This window comes from Ascidia mentula, chromosome 8, assembly GCF_947561715.1.
Source record: "Ascidia mentula chromosome 8, kaAscMent1.1, whole genome shotgun sequence".
Lineage (NCBI taxonomy): Eukaryota > Metazoa > Chordata > Ascidiacea > Phlebobranchia > Ascidiidae > Ascidia > Ascidia mentula.
This window is the reverse complement of record NC_138573.1, coordinates 6,989,541-7,007,704: the sequence shown is the minus strand read 5'-3', so window position 1 is coordinate 7,007,704 and position 18,164 is coordinate 6,989,541. Positions and strand designations below refer to the sequence as shown.

General features: G+C 41.2%; 1 protein-coding gene across 1 annotated transcript in view; it reads left to right on the top strand.

Annotated features, from left to right (window-relative positions):
- Positions 1 to 18,164, top strand: part of LOC145910192 (uncharacterized) — a 29,426-nt gene that overhangs the window by 3,251 nt on the left and 8,011 nt on the right. The window contains exons 6-34 of the mRNA XM_082997226.1: positions 155 to 391; positions 587 to 714; positions 1,187 to 1,325; positions 1,644 to 1,752; positions 2,026 to 2,092; positions 2,149 to 2,205; positions 2,272 to 2,768; positions 2,913 to 3,147; positions 3,644 to 3,800; positions 4,012 to 4,163; positions 4,457 to 4,546; positions 4,952 to 5,146; positions 5,749 to 6,177; positions 6,490 to 6,559; positions 6,734 to 6,885; positions 7,198 to 7,284; positions 7,622 to 7,777; positions 8,050 to 8,244; positions 8,617 to 8,781; positions 9,148 to 9,294; positions 10,044 to 10,250; positions 10,797 to 10,943; positions 11,292 to 11,450; positions 11,889 to 11,988; positions 12,045 to 12,127; positions 12,623 to 12,792; positions 13,967 to 14,128; positions 15,389 to 15,533; positions 17,682 to 17,861. Coding sequence (XP_082853352.1) covers positions 155 to 391; positions 587 to 714; positions 1,187 to 1,325; positions 1,644 to 1,752; positions 2,026 to 2,092; positions 2,149 to 2,205; positions 2,272 to 2,768; positions 2,913 to 3,147; positions 3,644 to 3,800; positions 4,012 to 4,163; positions 4,457 to 4,546; positions 4,952 to 5,146; positions 5,749 to 6,177; positions 6,490 to 6,559; positions 6,734 to 6,885; positions 7,198 to 7,284; positions 7,622 to 7,777; positions 8,050 to 8,244; positions 8,617 to 8,781; positions 9,148 to 9,294; positions 10,044 to 10,250; positions 10,797 to 10,943; positions 11,292 to 11,450; positions 11,889 to 11,988; positions 12,045 to 12,127; positions 12,623 to 12,792; positions 13,967 to 14,128; positions 15,389 to 15,533; positions 17,682 to 17,861 — 4,817 coding nt within the window. The remainder of the gene's footprint in view (positions 1 to 154; positions 392 to 586; positions 715 to 1,186; positions 1,326 to 1,643; positions 1,753 to 2,025; positions 2,093 to 2,148; positions 2,206 to 2,271; positions 2,769 to 2,912; positions 3,148 to 3,643; positions 3,801 to 4,011; positions 4,164 to 4,456; positions 4,547 to 4,951; positions 5,147 to 5,748; positions 6,178 to 6,489; positions 6,560 to 6,733; positions 6,886 to 7,197; positions 7,285 to 7,621; positions 7,778 to 8,049; positions 8,245 to 8,616; positions 8,782 to 9,147; positions 9,295 to 10,043; positions 10,251 to 10,796; positions 10,944 to 11,291; positions 11,451 to 11,888; positions 11,989 to 12,044; positions 12,128 to 12,622; positions 12,793 to 13,966; positions 14,129 to 15,388; positions 15,534 to 17,681; positions 17,862 to 18,164) is intronic.

Below are 18,164 nucleotides of genomic sequence, written 5' to 3'. Positions count from 1 at the left end.
ACGTGCAAGATAAGTAACGTAAAATGTAACCGCATCCTAAACCGAGTAATTTATTCCGTTTTTTCCAGTTCAAATAAAAGTTGCTGTTGCAACTTATAGAGCTAATTTCACACGTTCGACGGTAATGTTTTGTCTCACAATTAATTTCTTATAGAAGCAAAACGAGTTCCAAAACTGCGAATTCAAATCAAGGCCAACCGCGACCATCAGGTTGTCCCCGAGCCTCAAACCACCAACCGCGATGCAGAGGTTGTGGAATTTGGCGAAGACCACAATGTAGAACCCCCTGCTGCGCATAGCCTACAAAACGGCCATCATCACTCGTCGCCTGAATGCAGTAATGAAAATAAAGCCAAACGCTTCTTGCCTGCCAAGAAAACATCCTTTAGCGGTAATTATAGACTATTGGGTTCATTGATATTGGAAACAGATGTTTTGTATTTTTTAAATTAAATTTTGCTGCTTGCCAAACATCCAACCAATTGCGCGTGTTCAGCAACAGCGTTGGGTTTCTATGTGTTGCATTGTCTCGCCTGTGAACAAACCGCTTCCGCAGCTTAAGAACAACGTTTTTTTTTCATATTAGATGACAAGAGAACGGTCAACTCTTTCCAATCGTGGAAAGGTCATTACAGGACGAGGGTTGCACGCATTCGGAATGAAATAACCAATCTCGGAAGACAGGTGGCAAGAAGTTTCAATGAAGCCAGTGAGGTGATAAGATGCGTGTACAGTGGTTCGAATGACGCTCTGTGTCTGTTCCTGTGCGTTTTCTGCATGACGTTTTTCGTATTTTCTTATGGTGTTATTACAAACAATCTGCTTACAAAGTAAGGCATTTCAAAAATCGTATTCTCCCTGCCTGGAACACATATTCCAATGTTGCCTGGCCCATTTTTTAGTCCAGTTGTCTGATTTAAAAAAAAAATCGTTTGGGTTTCCATGGCTTCAAAAAGTTGCCCTGCCGAATTTCCTGGACACTGTGTCTGCTTTGTTAGTAAACAGTGTTGTTTCAACGCAGGCGATCCAACCGCAAATTGTGGAGTTTTGTAAAACGGCTCATACGAGAAAACCTTTGACTACTACGTGCTGTTTTGCGCTGCTAAGCATGGCACTATATGTTGTACATTCGTGACCTCATATACCTTCATCGCGGAAATGTTAAATCTGTAGCTTTTATTTCCAGACACCTTGGTCAATGTTTGCCGCCTTGAAAGCCATTCAGGAAGTGAAGAACGACAGCAGTGCCTTACTCTCCACAATCGAAAATATGCACTCGAGAATATGCAAAATTGAAGAGGCTTTAAGTTCTCATCATCATCATAGTGAGTTACACAAGTCGTGTGAATTATCGCTGTATAAGCCGGATGTGCGTATGTAACAACATGACATGTTCAAATGTATGAAGTGCGAACGGCTCTGCTTAATGTTTATCCCATCACAAGTTTGCTTGTAAAAAATGAATTTTAAACCAAAGTTGTCACAAATTGCAATCAACTTGACTTTAATATGTTTTATCCACTTTGTAAACAACCCTGTTCTAGACCAAAAAGTATCCGTTGGTTTAATATCTTTACTGCTAATTTTCAGGTGGAGTTTTAGTACTGGTTGCTATCCTAGTTATGTTTACCTCGTGTTTGTAGTTTCGGGAGATACGACGACCACTGCGAAAGAATCGGAAAACGACTCGATCGACTCGTCGCTCTCGACCCCCACCAAGCGAAAATTTCTGCGAAAGAGAAAAGAACGAGAGTAAGTTCGGTGGTTTTGTTCCAAGTATTGTAAGAGAAAGACTGAACCTGTGATTTGCCCTGGTTTACCATTAGTACTAGTTTAAAAGGCGAGTGGTTGTTTGCAATGTAAGTAAACATTTGTATCAATGGCATTCGAACGGCAGAGCGCTTTGTAGAGTTTTGAAGTTAGTAGCAGGTACAATTTAGGTGCTGCGAGATTTTTTAGTATGTTTATTTACCACATAACCGTATGTTGGTTTGGTTTACTGTACAAGTCTTGAATTTTGTACAGAATGCTGAGAAGAAGAAACGTATCGGGCGACACGGAAATACTCAAACCCCGATTGATCATAAACGATGTAAATGAGTTTTCTTTGACTTGTTTTTCTCCGCTTCTAATTTAATTCCTTTTCAGGAGGAAACTAATCACCCGACCACCTCCAGTCCAAACGTAAATGCCCAGGATGATCTGGTAAACCCAATTCCTAATCATGGTTTAATTTCAGTTTTATCCAATGGAGTATATTTTTAATTTCAGAAGCTTCTAAGTGATGCGAGCAAAGGCGACATCTTCCAGGGAGAACACATCTCAGTCGATAGCGAAGAAGAAAAGATGGACTCGGCGCCAACTAGCGACAGTAATTCTGTCAAAGACGCCGCTGCCGCCGCCAATTCCCCAAACACCTCAAGACGGTCCTCGCCCGAAGACCGCCCCCACTCGACTCTACCTCAAACTTCTGGCTCGCACGAAACGAAACAGGGACCCAAAATAGTATTCACGTCATCGGATTCTGACGTGTTGGAGGTAACGGAGGAAACAACTCTGTTACATTCGCCCGAAAATCCAAAAACGAAAACAACGTCAGCGAGTAAACTGAGGATTAACGTAAAAGAGGAACCGGGGGAAAAGAAGGAACAAGCAACCACATCCAGAGGGACATATGTCGATATTCCGTCCACCAGCAGAAATCAGTTAGACGAATCGTCTGACCAAGATGCAGACCTATTTAAACCGATTGCGTCCACGCCTAACAGGTAGAATAACAACGGCATATATTTTTTGACGAATTAGCGATTGCAGAACTGATTTTGTGTCGTTGAATATTTTGGAATTTTTTTATGGTTCGCTTATTTCAAAAAGGATTTTTAAAAAGTTCTACATGGCTATCTTGTTTTTAGGCGCGCACAAACGCCACGTGAAAAAGGCTCCAAAACTAAGCCCAACTCCAGCAATCGGAAAACATCCACCACAGAGCAGAAAGGAAGCAGCTCCAACGACGACTCCATACTGAAGAGACCTGACGTCAAACGAAAGAGAAAATTGTTCGTGGATTCTGAGGGTTCGGAGGATGACGAGGAAGAACATATGAGCGACGACGATGATTTCGTGCAGAAGCTTCCTCAACATACTAAGGTAACCTTCTGGTGTTGTTTGTTTCACTTTAAGGTTTGTAAACGTTTTTCATTGTTCTCCATGTTAAAACTTTGCATGAAAAATAATTAAAAAACGATTATAAATTTTGTTAAGTCCTTTTTTTACTAAATGTCTGTTCAAAATGCTTAATTGCTCGTCAACTTCGCAATGATTTTAAAAGGCTCTAGGGATATAAGCATATTTGTTTTATACCAGTGGACGAACTATGCTTTTCGGTCGTAGAACAACTACTAGTATTACTGCACAATCTTCTCCATGCAAAAATTGTTGCCCTTATTCGCAGAAAAGCACATCAAGAAAACATAGTCCTATCCTGTACATAATGCACTCTTTGCCAAGTTGGTAAATTTCGAACATAATATCAAGTTCACAACACAACTTCACCATAAAGCAGCTTGTTTTTGTGTCTCGCCCCGACGTGTCCGAAAAATGGCTTTGTATCTATAAATGCACTACACCGTTACTCTCCTTTAAGGTTGATGCATTCGGACAAGCGGAAACGAAGCAAAATTACATAGAGGGCGATGCAGATGTGAATGAAATCGCTTTTCAGCATCTCTTCAGAAACATGATGGAGAGTTCCGACGACGATGGTTCCGACACAGACGTCGACGAAATTTTGAAACCGAAACGTAAATAGATTGAACGTGTTGTTATAAGCCTGTATCGGTTTAAACAATGTTATGCTTATGCGAATGGTGACAGTCGTCGTTTTTTTAAACATTTGCGTAGATTTTCATAATAACAATCTCGAATATTCGACAATGGGTCGTCCTTATATTTTGATGGCGTCCATAGTTGGGAGTTAACTTCAAGTGTTGAGCAAGACCTTACTTTTTGCAGCTTCTGCTCAACGCAAGGAAAGCAGGTCAGACAATGACGACCCAGATACCAGTGTTAAAAAAACCTCCGAGATATCCGAAAAAAGCAAAGAGACTCAATCGGATGACGACACAACGCGCAGAAACTCCCTTTACAAACATCCACTGTTAAATGTAAGTTTGCAGTGCTTTTTCCTTTTTTTGCATCAAAATGAATGTAAACTGGGTCTGCAGCTCAATGTGCTACTGTGCAACGGCTTTCTAAATCGTGTGTCCGTGTACTAATCTTTTGCAACTAGTAAATGTACCTGTAACCTGTAAAAACTTGTTTATCCTTATTCAAAATTAACCTCACAACTGTTGATCAATGCGCCAATCCGAATTTTTCGTTGCGACAGAAAAAGTGTTAAAGTAAAATTCTGGATGAAATTAGCGTTACGAAATATAAATAGTAAATGATGTTGCAGGTTCCAATATCGGTATCTGACGGTGAAGTTACGAGGTCGAGTTCAGATCGGAAGCGAAGAGCAACATGCAAGAAGTCTGGACACGGACAGGTAAGATTCACATCCTTTGAAACATAACAGTTTCCACTGCTGGTTTTGCACCGTTTTCAGTCTGTCGTGCGTCGTGAGTTTTAACTGCAAGTTATGCATGCAAAATTTTAGAAACACTACAACAATTTCCATTCCAAAAGATTTTTTCTCGTAAGCTTTTTGTGTTAAAGGTTCTCAATCACAACTCTTGTTAAAGTTTCTAATAATATTAAAACGTACAGGAACGTTAATTCATGTAGGGGGTGCAGTTTTTTTAGGCGAAAGAAACTGTTCGAATTAACGTTTCAGTCGTATTGAATAACGCCAGAGCAAAATTTAAATTATCAATAATGCCTGCTAGCTTCAACATCAAACTGTTCAAAAACTTTTTTTGGTATTTATAATTATACAACCTTCCGATATCAGATCAAAAAACGACGGAAGCTGCTCATGGAAGAAGCTCTCAAGGACGAAAACCTCGCATTCGAGGATCTGGCCATACTGAAAAACAAAGTATTAGGAACCACCGATACGCAACCCGAGGTCGTCCTGTGCGACATTAAGTACGATGAAGACCTTCGTCACTTTCTTCAACCTGAACAAAAATCTTCTTCTAATGAGGTTGGACATTGCTAATATGCCGGTCTTGGCCGGTATGACCGTTGTCTTACAATAGGCTGTGTCGTGACTTGTTTAAAGAACGAAATGTGATATTGAGTGATGTAAAGATCACATGATTAGATGTCAATGAAACTAGGTCTGTTTTTGACTTGGTGTGGGATACGCCGTGACTTGTTTACAAAACAAAGTGCGATACAGTGTGAAGGAAATATAATTCGATGGTCAATAAAACGTCATCTGCAAAACGACGGGAGAAAATTGCGCCCGAAAATTTACACCATTAAAATTTTTTGTTGGCTCCATTTTTATCTCAAACATGATTTTGAATTTGTGTATAAGCTGCAGACAGATGGCCACTGTTTCGACCTAAAAGGTCTCATCAGTGCAGCTGGTGTGACTATTAGACGAACTTTGCAGACCAAACGGCCAAGCAAAGACCGTGGCTCCACATTGCTTATCATATGATTTTGAATGTTTCCTATTCGCCCACGCGTACTGGCATTGGGGATGGCGGGTAAATAGCAGCAGTACAGTGAACCGGTTGATTGTTTTGCAGTTTCAGAGTAAACGCAACTATGTTTCTAAAACCCTTATATTTTCAGGCAGCCCCAACGGAGGACCCGGCATCCCAGCGGAGCCGCCGACCGAGAATTTCCTCGTCCTCATCCGCTGAAATGAAAACGCAGGAGAGCAACGACTCGGAAAGCCTGCTTCCTCCGAAGGCGACGAACGCACCCCAAACCACACCCGGAGTCAGCGATACCGACCTTGATTCTGACGATACGATATTGAACGGGAAATCGGGCGATTCCGACAGCGACAGCGATGTTGAACTGTTAACCAGCGATCTTCTGGCGTCCTCCGAACCCGACCAGAAACCGTGTTCTTCGAAAAGCCCGCAGAAATCGAGTAGCGAAACGACGGATAATGACTTACCAGTTTTTACACACAATCGCGTTTTCTCCAAGAAGAAGGGCCAGAGTCTAATATCGGACTTCGTGAAACGCGAAGCGAGCGAGGACGACTTCGCGGTAATTTTGTTTTTTTTTGCGCGTGTGATCGTTTAAAAATCCTTTGTTGGCTTTTATTTTAACTCAAATTATCTAGTTACATTAAAACAACATCACTTCAAATACAATGTGAGTACAGAAAGAAAAGAAAACTAGATCAATTTAAACCAAAGGCCCCCTTGCCGGCTGTCGATTTGCTTTGCTAATTTTAAGATATAAGCACTACACACACATTGACAGAAAAATCTAAGAAGCGTGAATTTTTCTTAGATTTGACGGAAAGCAAATTTAAATTAAATTGAGGACTAAATTATGTTTTTGTTTCTTTTACAGCTTCCTTTGACAAGCAAAACGAAAAAGAGACGCCGGATTGTAATGAACGATAGCGACAGTGACGACGCATGTAAGTGTTTGGGAAACAATATGTATACTAATAAAAGTAGTTTGGAAATTGATATCGCTCCAATGTACAGTGTAAGTAACTTTACAAGAACCAATATTGGCTATGTAATAACCAATGCCAATTACCTGCAATTAGATATTTATGCAAAAACACCTGCTATTTTCGTGTCGTTAGATGGAGATGGGCCGGCGAAGAAATCGGGAAGAAGAAACATCCGGAAGATCATCGACGACGATTCGTTGAGTCAGGCGACACAGGATGCGGAGAGGATGGAGAGCGAACGAATGCGGAGGTTGCGGAAGCACGACGACGACCTGGAAGAGGAGGTAACCTATACCTAGTGTTTTCTTCTTAAAGGGAAGGTTGTCAGTGGCTCCCAACCGTATTGTAGATTTTCGGACCCCTACGTTAATTTACCCGGATATGACATAAAGAAAAGTTCAGAATAGAAATTGTTTTATTCACATACCCCCTGAACCCATCACACTGAAGCTACGTCTATCCGAGTTTTTTACATCCTGTGCTATTTTGGCGGCTTCTTGCGAACTGGAGATTTCGCATTTGGCTCTCACATTTAAGAGATTAAGAACCACTGATTTAAACAATCAACTATAAATTGTGTGATTGTTATTTTGCAGGTGATAATCGTGGAAGACGAATCTTCTCCAATGAAAAAGAAAATCACCACGACTCGTCTTATTCTATCCAAAGAACCGCTCGTCGAGGTAAAATATTTCAGTCTAGTGCTACATATATTGTTTTATTTTGCGGGTCGTTTGCTTGTATGGATCTTTACTGCATTTGCTATAGTCCACAGTGTTTTCGCCTTGGTTTGTTTCCGTTGGTTTAAACCATGTTTGGTGCCGTTTGGTTGACGGCTGTAGACAGTCACCATAAAGTGGAGGTCCGGCTTGGGTACTTAGCTGGCAAGATTGTTACATCAAAGCTGCACTGATGACCTATTATCCCAAAACAGCGGCCCTGTCGGCAACTTACTATAAAACATTATTGGCTCGATTGCTTATAAAATCTATACTGTTTCAATCATTCTTTGTAACGTAGGTCGACAGCGGTCTGGTGCAGAAACTCAAACCCCACCAAGTGGAGGGAGTGAAGTTCATTTGGAAAAATGTCATCGAGTCGGTTTCTGTTGCGAGGAAATACAAAGGAGACGGCTGTATCCTCGCTCATTGTATGGGACTAGGAAAGACCTTTCAGGTATTCAAATCTTTCAGCTACTTCTCTGTTCTTTACGGAAGTGATATGCGTCTGATTTGTGGAGATTTTTAAAACTGCTTCCAATGTTTTACGGGAAAATGTACGGATTCGCCTGCGAGCTGATTTTGTGCTGGATTTTCATTCTAGTATTGAATACAACCAACTAATAAACCACCAATACACAGCTTGCCTTAATTTTGTGTTTTCTAAAATATTTCAGTTTGGTAGTAAATATCACGTTGACACACATTCTCTAAATGCATTTTCTGCAGGTGGTTACAATTCTACACACTGTGCTTCTAACACCGTTCCTACCCAAAATCAACACTGCCCTCGTCCTCTGTCCGCTCGGCATCGTCATTAACTGGGCACGAGAATTCGTAATGTGGACTAGATGCTGTCGGCGCAGTATAAGAATATTTGATGTGTCGCAGAAAAGCAACTATGAGCGTTGTATGGAAGTGAAGGTAAAACAAACCTTTTTAACGCATCTGGGTTTTTGTACCAGCTTACGCCGGGGATAAATTTTAATAAGAATTCAAATCTTCAGGTTGTTGATATTCGATTTGTCGTTGTTACATCCACACCTATTTTAAAGGCAGTGTGTGGTACAACAAAGAGTATGATATGTTTAAGTTTAAGGTATAGCATCCCTAGGTGAAACAATATTTACGCGGTTCCAACCTTACTGTAGCGTAGGCAATGTACTCAGAAATAATCATGATTAATACAGTGGTCAGTCTATTTCCGTTTAATTTTGTTGTAAAAACTCTTAAAATCCGTTCTATTTCAAAAAAGCAAGATAGTATAAGTTGTATTATTTTTATTTGTATGTGCAGAAATGGCAACGGTTAGGCGGTGTAATGATCATCAGCTACGGTACGTTCAAGTCGCTTTGCCAGGGAAAAGGCAGAGGTTCGGGGAGGTACAAAGACACATTCACGGAACACCTTCTTTCCCCTGGACCTGACGTCATCGTGTGTGACGAAGGCCACGTCATCAAGGTATGGTTTTGCTTATCAACGGGTTTGTGGGGGTTCAAATTTATTAGCGAATTTCTAAAAAATACATTCAATATTTTCAGTTTTGCATAAAGAACATTTAAAATGGAAAGTACTTATTCGTTCGAAACTTACTAAGAAGAGTAGCTCAAAATTCCATAGGACACGTTTAAGTCTGCAGGTCACGTACCGGCATATACCGAAATCAAAAAAAAAAAAAATTCCAAAGCTTCTTATTTAACAGTGCCTGCTAGACAACATGATATTTTCGGATAATGCCTTTTTGCCAATGAACGCTCCTTTTTTATTAAACAGGCGTCTCGCCTGACCTTAAGCAAAACAAGATGTGCATTAACACATTTTTTTTAGAATGCAAAGACCGACTTATCGACGTTGGTGTCTAAAGTTCAGACCAGGCGTCGAATTGTTCTCACCGGGACTCCTCTGCAGAACAACCTGATGGAATATCACTGCATGGTCAGCTTCATAAAACCAGGTTTACTCGGAAATTCTGTGGTAAGATAATTTTTGTTTTACCTTTTTATTAAATACTGCGCAATAATTGTTTACATTTCTGGTCTTAGTACTGTTGAAAAATCAATTTCTGGGTTTGTTTACGCATTTCGTTGGTTTACCATGATTCACACGTGATGAAGCGAGAGGAACTCGCGAAAGCTCCTGTTTTTGCGCAAATAAGATAAGTCTTTTCAACTGCGACAACACCAGACAAGTGCAGCTCAGTGTTACAAGACTGATACTGTCTGTTATATGATTCTTTCCATGTATGGAATCTATGAATTTTTTTTGTTTCCAATGCATGTTAAATAGTGTTCCAAAAAGGTTTTGTGGCACCAAAATATCGTTTTGTTACCGCCAGATGAAAGCTACATTTATCAATTTATCGACAGTAAAGTTTTGAAATATTCCTAAAAACGGTATACTGACCGTTTGGGTTACTTACTTTTGAGAAACACTCCTAATATAGTTTCGGAGGTGTTTGCCTGAAATCTCAATGGTTGCTTGGTGGACGAGAACATCCTCTCTCTCTGTTAATCTATGTAAATATGCCTCCTATGTAAATATGCCACAATATTCCCTCCATTAGTATCTGCTTGAGCGCATCACTGCACAGCTGTAAACAGAAAGGAACCATCTATCAATGTCAAGTAACAATAATGTCTCGCCTCTCAGCCCCCACAAGGACATGCATCGCGTATTCACAACAACGCGTCTTCCTTCTAATGCACTCTCCTTGAACTTCACAGGAATTCGCAAACCGCTTTGCCAACCCGATTGCCAACGGGCAACACGTCGATTCGACCAAAGGCGACGTCCATTTAATGAAGAAACGATCCCACATCCTCCACAAGCTTCTTGCCGGTTTCGTGCAACGGAAGGACGTTGGCTGCTTGAGGGAACTCCTCGAGCCAAAGTTCGAATACGTATTATTGGTTCGCCTCTCTCCCTTGCAGGTGTGTGCTTATACGGGTGATAGCGTCGTTGCAGGGGATTTTCGCTTCAATAATTTACGTCGAACTGTTGGTTTTGGGTGTTAGCGTACAGGCGCAAGGACGCACTACGGCGGTACTATTTTACGTCGTTTTTATGGACGTGGCGCGTGTGCTGATTGAGTGGGTAAAGTACTTTATGCGTCGTTAGGTTTAGGTATGCATGCAGTTGCACGCAATGGAACAACTAGCGCCGTTGTCTCCATCGGAATGTGTTGTGTTGAATAACTCAAGGTAATCCTAAACCACCGACAAACACGTGCAAAACTGGTTACGCTAAAGTATGACTGTAAAATATCCCTTTATTCTTCGTTCAAGAAATCTGTTTGTGTACAGTTTTAAGTTCCCACAAAGGAAAGTCTTTACATTTTAATGTCTAAAAAAACAATAATTCTGATCCGAATTTAGTCTGCATTTCCGGCGAAATGTTAAACTCGGCCACCCATTAAATCCATTGATGCCAAGATGCTGTCGGTCGAATGTTTCCACCGTTTATTTCTGTTTTAAAAGGTTCGACTTTATGAAGCGTACTTGAACCGATGTTCGGGCGACCTTCAAAACAAGAAGGTTTGTCTCTTCTTAAACTTCAACAACCTCCTCATGGTGAATTGTCATCCAAGGATCCTGTACATGGCCAAGGCGCGCCGCGAGAAACGGGTAAATTTAAGAAACTTTAAGTATTTGCTTTTCGGGCGAAAATACTGGCAGACTCTCGGCTAGCTTAACTCCGGGGAAGTACCGAGGGCTTGAAGGGGAAACGTCTTGGTGAGATAAAATGTTGTTTTATATCATGGGTCCCCGACGACCGGATTGCGAACCGCTATTTGTGGTCTCAATTTAAGATGTCAATCGAGTAGCAGTCGTATTGGCATTGCGCCTGGGACCGAGACGCCATTTGTCTAAAACCGTGTTGTAATTTTAAAATATCGAAACCAATTCTCCTCAATTTGATTCCTGCTCGTTCGAGGGTTAAATTTTTAGAAATCAGTTATTCTGTGTCACCAGAAAATTACGGGGGAAAATCAAGCGAATTTGAAGAGAATGATCAACGACCACAGCGATGACGAGGATGATGACGTAGACGACGATGATGACGGGAGTAGTGACGAAACCAATACAAGAAAAGACCTTGTGCTCGAAAAACTGCCCTTCATGTCCATACAGGTGAATATGTGCGGATCGTCATCTTGCCGTTATTTTCACAACGTATTAGAAAATATTGTTGTCCTTACAACGCTGTCATGTATCATTGTTGTCCTTATTTTGAAAGAGAAGCATATATCTGTGACCGGCTCGAATACTTTTTTGCGATTTTCGGAACAACATGAAATTAACAACCTTATTTTTATGATTATTGTTATGATTTTAAACCGAGGGTAATTTGCATAATGAACTAGATCATCATATATCGCATGTATATTTATGCTCACAACCGCTCACCTTGCTTGGCTGCAAAGTACTACATAATCTGGACTCCACAGCGCCTCTAACGGTTGAAATGTATGCTTGTTTGTCGCACACAAAACTTTGCTTACCCGCACCAGTGCAAAGGGTTTCGTGCTGATGGACTAGTTTTCTAATCTACTGCCTCAAACAACCCAGGAGCTGAAAAGGATTATCCTCGACAAAGGAGGGGACCTGCGTGGTGCAAAGGAGAAGTCTGACCTCGTCGATCTCGCCAAAAGCCTTCTCAACCCTCAAAGTAAACGTTTCGACGTGGCGTTGATGGCTTGGTACTAATGGCTATTTTATACACAGGCACGCAACCACCTTTATCGTGGTTTGAGTCGGTCATGCCCGCACAGGATGAACTCTACCGTGCGGTAGAACACAGCGGCAAGGTCAGTTGCCAACAATTCGGAGCTTGACAAGCTAAATCCGCGTTTTTTTAGTGGTTCTTGTTTGTATCAACACGCCTCAGCGCTTATTAACGTTAACGTTCTTAAGGCTTAAAAATCTGTGACGTTTAATTTGAAGCCGACTTTCTCGTTAAGTTTGCAATCCCCTACCTCATGGAAATATGGTGTTCTCGATTGCCATCGATTAGGAAAAATACACCTCGCGGATGTCGTTCGTGATTACTATGTTATTTAATATGCCAACATAGCACCTCAATACACGTATGTCCAACCTGGTGGTTTTCAATAAAAAATGATTTCAACACAGTTTATTTTTTCGGTCCCGGAAGTAGACAACAACGAAACCGAGTTGCTTATTTCGTTAGATTTTTAAGTCATACAAAACCGCACTTTAAACGTGTGTTTATTTGCCATTCCTGATTGCCACAGGACCTCTAGTATAAGAAATAAGATTGACTTGAAAATGTTTCCTTTAAGGTCGTTATTTTGCTGGAGATCCTCAACCACGCCGCGGTAATAGGTGACAAGGTCGTGGTCTTCTCGCAATCGCTTCTAACACTGGATTTTATCGAGGAAGTCCTGATGGAGGTGACAAAAAAACGCGAGAACGGAAAAATGAAGAGGCTCCCTAACGCCCTCTGGCGATGGTTAGTTTACGTCATGCACGATTGGAAAAGGACTAAAAAGCAAACTTTTAAAGAAAACAAAGATAACCTGCCACCGATCATTGCGCATCGCGCCTTGTGAAATAGAAATCGTGTAGGTGCCTTTCTGTGTGGTATTACCAAAAAAAATAATGAAAAGATTAAAATCATCGTCAGCATCCTCATTTTCATATGACGCTCTATTCGTTTTCCACGTGTTGAAAGAATCTCGGTGGTTATTTGTGATGAAAAAGAACAAATGACTCAGCAGCGAAAGTCATACAAATCCATTCACAAACCGCGATTCCGGTCGTTGAAACAACACCATTATCAGACATACGGTAGTCAGACATGCGAATTGGCTTGTGGAAATAATTTGAGCCTTACTCATCCGAACGCAATGCAGTGAACTTCCAGATCGCACGAGCTACTTGACAGTTATAACACGGGCCACACATTTAGTCTCCTAAACTTGCACAGTCCGTTAGGAAACTATGCAGGTGTTGGCTTAAAAATTCAGTGCCGCAACATTGCTATTCTTTTCACCCTTACTGTTAAGTTCAACTGGCTTATTGTTGTTTCCCACAATACCACGAAATCGCGTGTATCCAGTTTTTGGATCACAGCATCTGACAATCCGCCGCAGATGTTTTTAAGTACTCGTTCGTTGTCACGCCAGCGAACATCACGATCTGTTTTGCTGCAAACACATACTTTTTGGAGTACCGGCGTAGTTTTTTTCTTCTGTAGTTATTGCGATTGGCGATACTCAACATTTTGACGTAACTTGTGATTGGATTACGTGGTAGTTAAAATTCACAAATGTTTTCACTGGCATCTTTATTTAATGGTATGTCTCATAATGCAATCCGCTTTAAGAAAAGGCTTGAAAACACGAAGTCCGTTCCTTTTATTTTTTATTTGTTGAAACCACATATTATGTTAATAATGTAATTTACGTCACGATCTGACGTCAGAAATTGTTACGCCTAAAGTAAACACAGGTTAGATTTCTTTTTTTAATGCGCGTTTAACGCTGTAAACATGTGCCCTGTGGTTCACATAGTAAGCAATTTGTAACTAAAGCTGGACATTGCATTGACCATAAGCCCCATTGAGGTACAAAATTCCTATATCGGTCTATCTCTGCCCAGTAAGGCCACGTTGTTTACTGCAGGTACCGCAACGTTGATTATTACCGCATGGACGGATCGACTAACGCCGGACAAAGAAAGAAATACATCGAACAATTTAACGATGATAACGACCACAGGGGACGCCTATTCCTTATATCCACAAAAGCAGGTGGCATCGGCGTGAATCTTGTCGGCGCCAACAGGTCTGTATCTGAGTGCACATTTTCGTCTAGTTTGTTCAAGTCGCTTAGCGATATGCTATTTCGATGAGGTTCAAATACTTCGTTTCACAAATTATTCTTCCTTCTTCGACGCGATATTGTTCAGTTGTTTTTGACCAGGTATCAATTTTCCTCTAATAGTTTAATTCAACATTTTTAAAACGCGATTTGGAGGTTACCTTGAAAAACTTTACAGTGGGTGGTACCCAAACTTTGTCGGCAGCCCACGTTTTTTATTGGCATTTTCGTGGCGGGGCGTTTTGGGATGTTTTTACCACTACTTGATTGTTTTTTTGTATGCCGCTATTGCAGTGAGCAACTTAATTCTCCCATTCCTGGGAAATAACGTTAACTCAGACGTTACAAGATGCGAGAAAGGGCACACCCTGTTTTGTCTTAGCTCACGTGTGTCGTAAGAACCCCCGTATATTACAAGATCACAGAACTTTCCAACAGTCGTTTTGCATCATAACCGCAATATCTTCTTTTGCTAAAACAAAACAAGGTGTTCTTAAAGTTCCCGTTCTCGCATCTTTTCGTTTCATTTTTTACCCTTCGAAAGTGTTTACACCTACTATAGACGGCAGTGTGTGGTCCTTCTCACGCAGGGTTACATCCCCCCTCCCCTCCGCTGTTTGCAATCCTAAAATAACCCGAGTGTTGCTCAGATAAACCAACATTTCCTGGGTCAAAGTTGTCTGGCAGCGATTTTCTATAAGCCTGATGTGTCTCTAGCGCGTTTTTCTTAATCTCAAGCCAGTGCAACACCAGGCCTGATTACTTTCTTCGCTCTCATGCGCTTTCCGTAAAACTTGAACGCGAGGTCTTCAATCACCCGCTGACCGGCGCACTGCAGTTTAGTTTCGAGGAATGTGCAAGCTAAGCCAAACTCGCTTGGGTCAAGCAGGTGTGCGCGGGTATTGTTACGCGCATATTCCAACCCCGATTGTTATCTTTGGCCTCCCTGCATTTGCAGGTGGTCTGTTTTTTGGAGAAAACCTTTACGGTCGAGGTAACAGGCATGTAACTTACTTTAAAAGACGACGTTAGGTTGTTTGCGGGCTACACACAAACACAGTCCAATCATGGGTTCCTGTATTATACCTTGTGATCAGTGTTTGGCCACATAGTTACCGGTAACGAAAACGCCTCAACAAAAATACTTCTTGCTTCAATTTAATACATTTGTTTTCAACGAATACATAACCACGTTTTCCATACGTTTTCATTTGTTGTGCGTAGGGCGGTCGTGTTCGACGCGTGCTGGAACCCGACCCATGATCTGCAGTCAATCTTCCGCATCTATCGCTTCGGACAAAAGAAGATCTGTTACGTGTATCGTCTTATCGCTCAAGGTACTATGGAGGAAAAGATCTACAACCGTCAGGTGGGGTTTTCTGTTATACAACAGGGGTCTTCTGGCAGTTTTTACTTATTTCTTTCGACGTTTCTGTTGTCATACAACAATGTTCATTAGGATGTGCTTTTCAAATGTTTACAAACAACGTCATACACTGACCTACAAATAACCATTGCTAGACGAGCTTTTTTTGTGTTAGGAATATCCAGAATAGATGTAATAATTATTGATAATTTTACCGAAAATGTATTTTCCGTGATGCGGTATTTTAAAGAAGCCCTGCGACGAACTTTTGTGGCAGTGAAAAATGTTTCAGTCACAGAAATCGTAATGTGTTACTTTGGCCAAACACCCTGTATATTGGGATTTATGCGTCTTACTGTCGGGATTTGAAGCATAAATCGCGATTATCTGTGAGGTTTTCATACTTTTCTTATTGATCAACTTTTTGATTAAACTTGAATCAAACCTGTTTTCTTTAGAAAAGCTATAGTCACTAAACTTTTCAATTAAAAAATCGATGTTTGAATCAAAGGCGTTCAGGATTTGTGTTACTAAAAACCTACAGTGTATAATATCTAAATCTCACGTGATATAATTGGCCAATTTGCATGGCACTTCAACCCACAAATAATAAGTAATCCAATTTTGAAGGAATGAGGAATAGTAGGTAACCTGACGGGAAGTTCTCAAAACAAAATAGCTCGTTCCGTACGCACGTCGTCTAAGTCATTGATTGATAAAGCGCGACGACATTGCGCAACCAAATCGGCAAAAACAATTCCCGCACTCACTCTGTGCCCAAGCGTAGGTGCAGGAACCCGTGACCCCCCACCCCCCGCCCCCCCCCCCCCTAAAAAGTTAAACTTGGAGGCGAAGTCTGCGCCAAATTGATTTTACTTCTCGTGCTCAGTATGCATAGTTCACATGACCTGAGCCACGGAAAATGCGCCTTGACCTCGTGCGTGCTTAGGGCCACTATTATCATAAGCACATAATAGCCGCCTGTTTGTCGCCGTATTGCTTTTAGGGATTTACTGATGGGTTTTTATACTTTGTATTTGAGCTCCTGTGCGTAACGCACCATATCAATTTCGTTGCAGTGGTTGCGAATTCACTGACTACTTTGTCACGTTAGATTTTCAGCACGTGATATTTTTTGTATTCAGTAAGAAATTGCTATCACGGGATATACGTTGTAAGCTCATAACAAAAAAAACGAAAAAAAAATTATTATGTGTTTCTGTCAGGCATATTATACTTGGGAACTGACCTTCTGGCACAAATAAACAATAACAACAAGTTGCTGTAAAGGACAGAAAAATATACACTATATGCGCTTTGTCGTTGCCAAAAAAATTTTTCTTGTAACCCGTACCCCAAGAGTTTCATCATGCCAAAGATAATGAAAAATGCACAAACTTTTGCTGGATCGTTTGTTCGAATAAACGTCGGTGCTTGTACGCATTGGACATTTAATGGCAGGGAATTTGTAAAACAAGCTGAAAACAGCTGAAAATACAACTATTATGTAAGGCACTACTCCTGATGATTAACGACTCGAAAGGTATCTCCATCTTCACCTTTCAATAAGGTCTTTCCGATCCTGCGTAAACTCCGTGTCGCGCCGTCTGCTCTTGAATGGCGGTTTCAATTGCACTTTCACTCATGCGGTAATGCGTGATAGCGCACTCGCACCGCCCACACCTCATAATATTGATGGATTTCCATCGGGTAAACTTAACCCATCCGTGGGACTTCTGTTGTTCGCCCGGGTTCGCGCAAATGTTATTCGGTCACCCGTTTGTGTTGTTCGTCGTGGAAGTACTGGCGGAGTGTGTCTTGTTTTCGCTTTTTCGAAAATGTTTTGTGGTTAAAAACAAATCAAGATATGTCGAAATTTAGCATATATTTCATTGCGAAAATGCCTTTCTAACAATGAAACTAAACCATGACCACCGAAAATACAGGTACCTTTGTTCCGGTTAAAAACAATAAAATATACCCCGCTTTAAAAGTACCTACATGCGTGGAATAGTTTTATGTACTTACGCGAGCATTATTTTCGATGTCTAAACTGCATGAAAAAAAACACAGTGCGGTCGGTTTTGAGCTTACCTTGTGACTTCCTAATCCTCCACCCAGGGCCACTAACTCATATACAGTGTTGTTCAGGTGTTGAAGCAGTCGCTGGCATACCGCGTTGTGGACGAACAACAGATCGTGCGTCACTTTTCGGCTGAGGACATTTCAGACCTTTACGACTTCAGTCCCAACAAATTGGACGAGAAGAGCATGGAAACGCTACGACAGAAGCTTCCGCCAAAAGATCCCCTGCTTTCCGAATTACTGCAGGTGGGCTGGCGACGTGTGTTGTCAGCGATGACTAGCTTAAACCGGTTGCAACCGGATTTCGGGTCACAGCTTTTTTTTCTGGTTTACCTGTTAATATTTGACGTCGAGATTTTTGTTGGTTGGTTTAAATCATCTGTGTCTGGAAAATAGCCTCAGACTATAATTTCAGGTCAAAGCGTTCAAAAAACCAGTGTGAAGTTTCTTAACCGGCTCGGTGCACCGTCTGTAAATTGCATCCAGTCTTTTACCATTATGCATCGCTGTGCATACCGCCATACCGATCCTATATTACAGACAAACTTG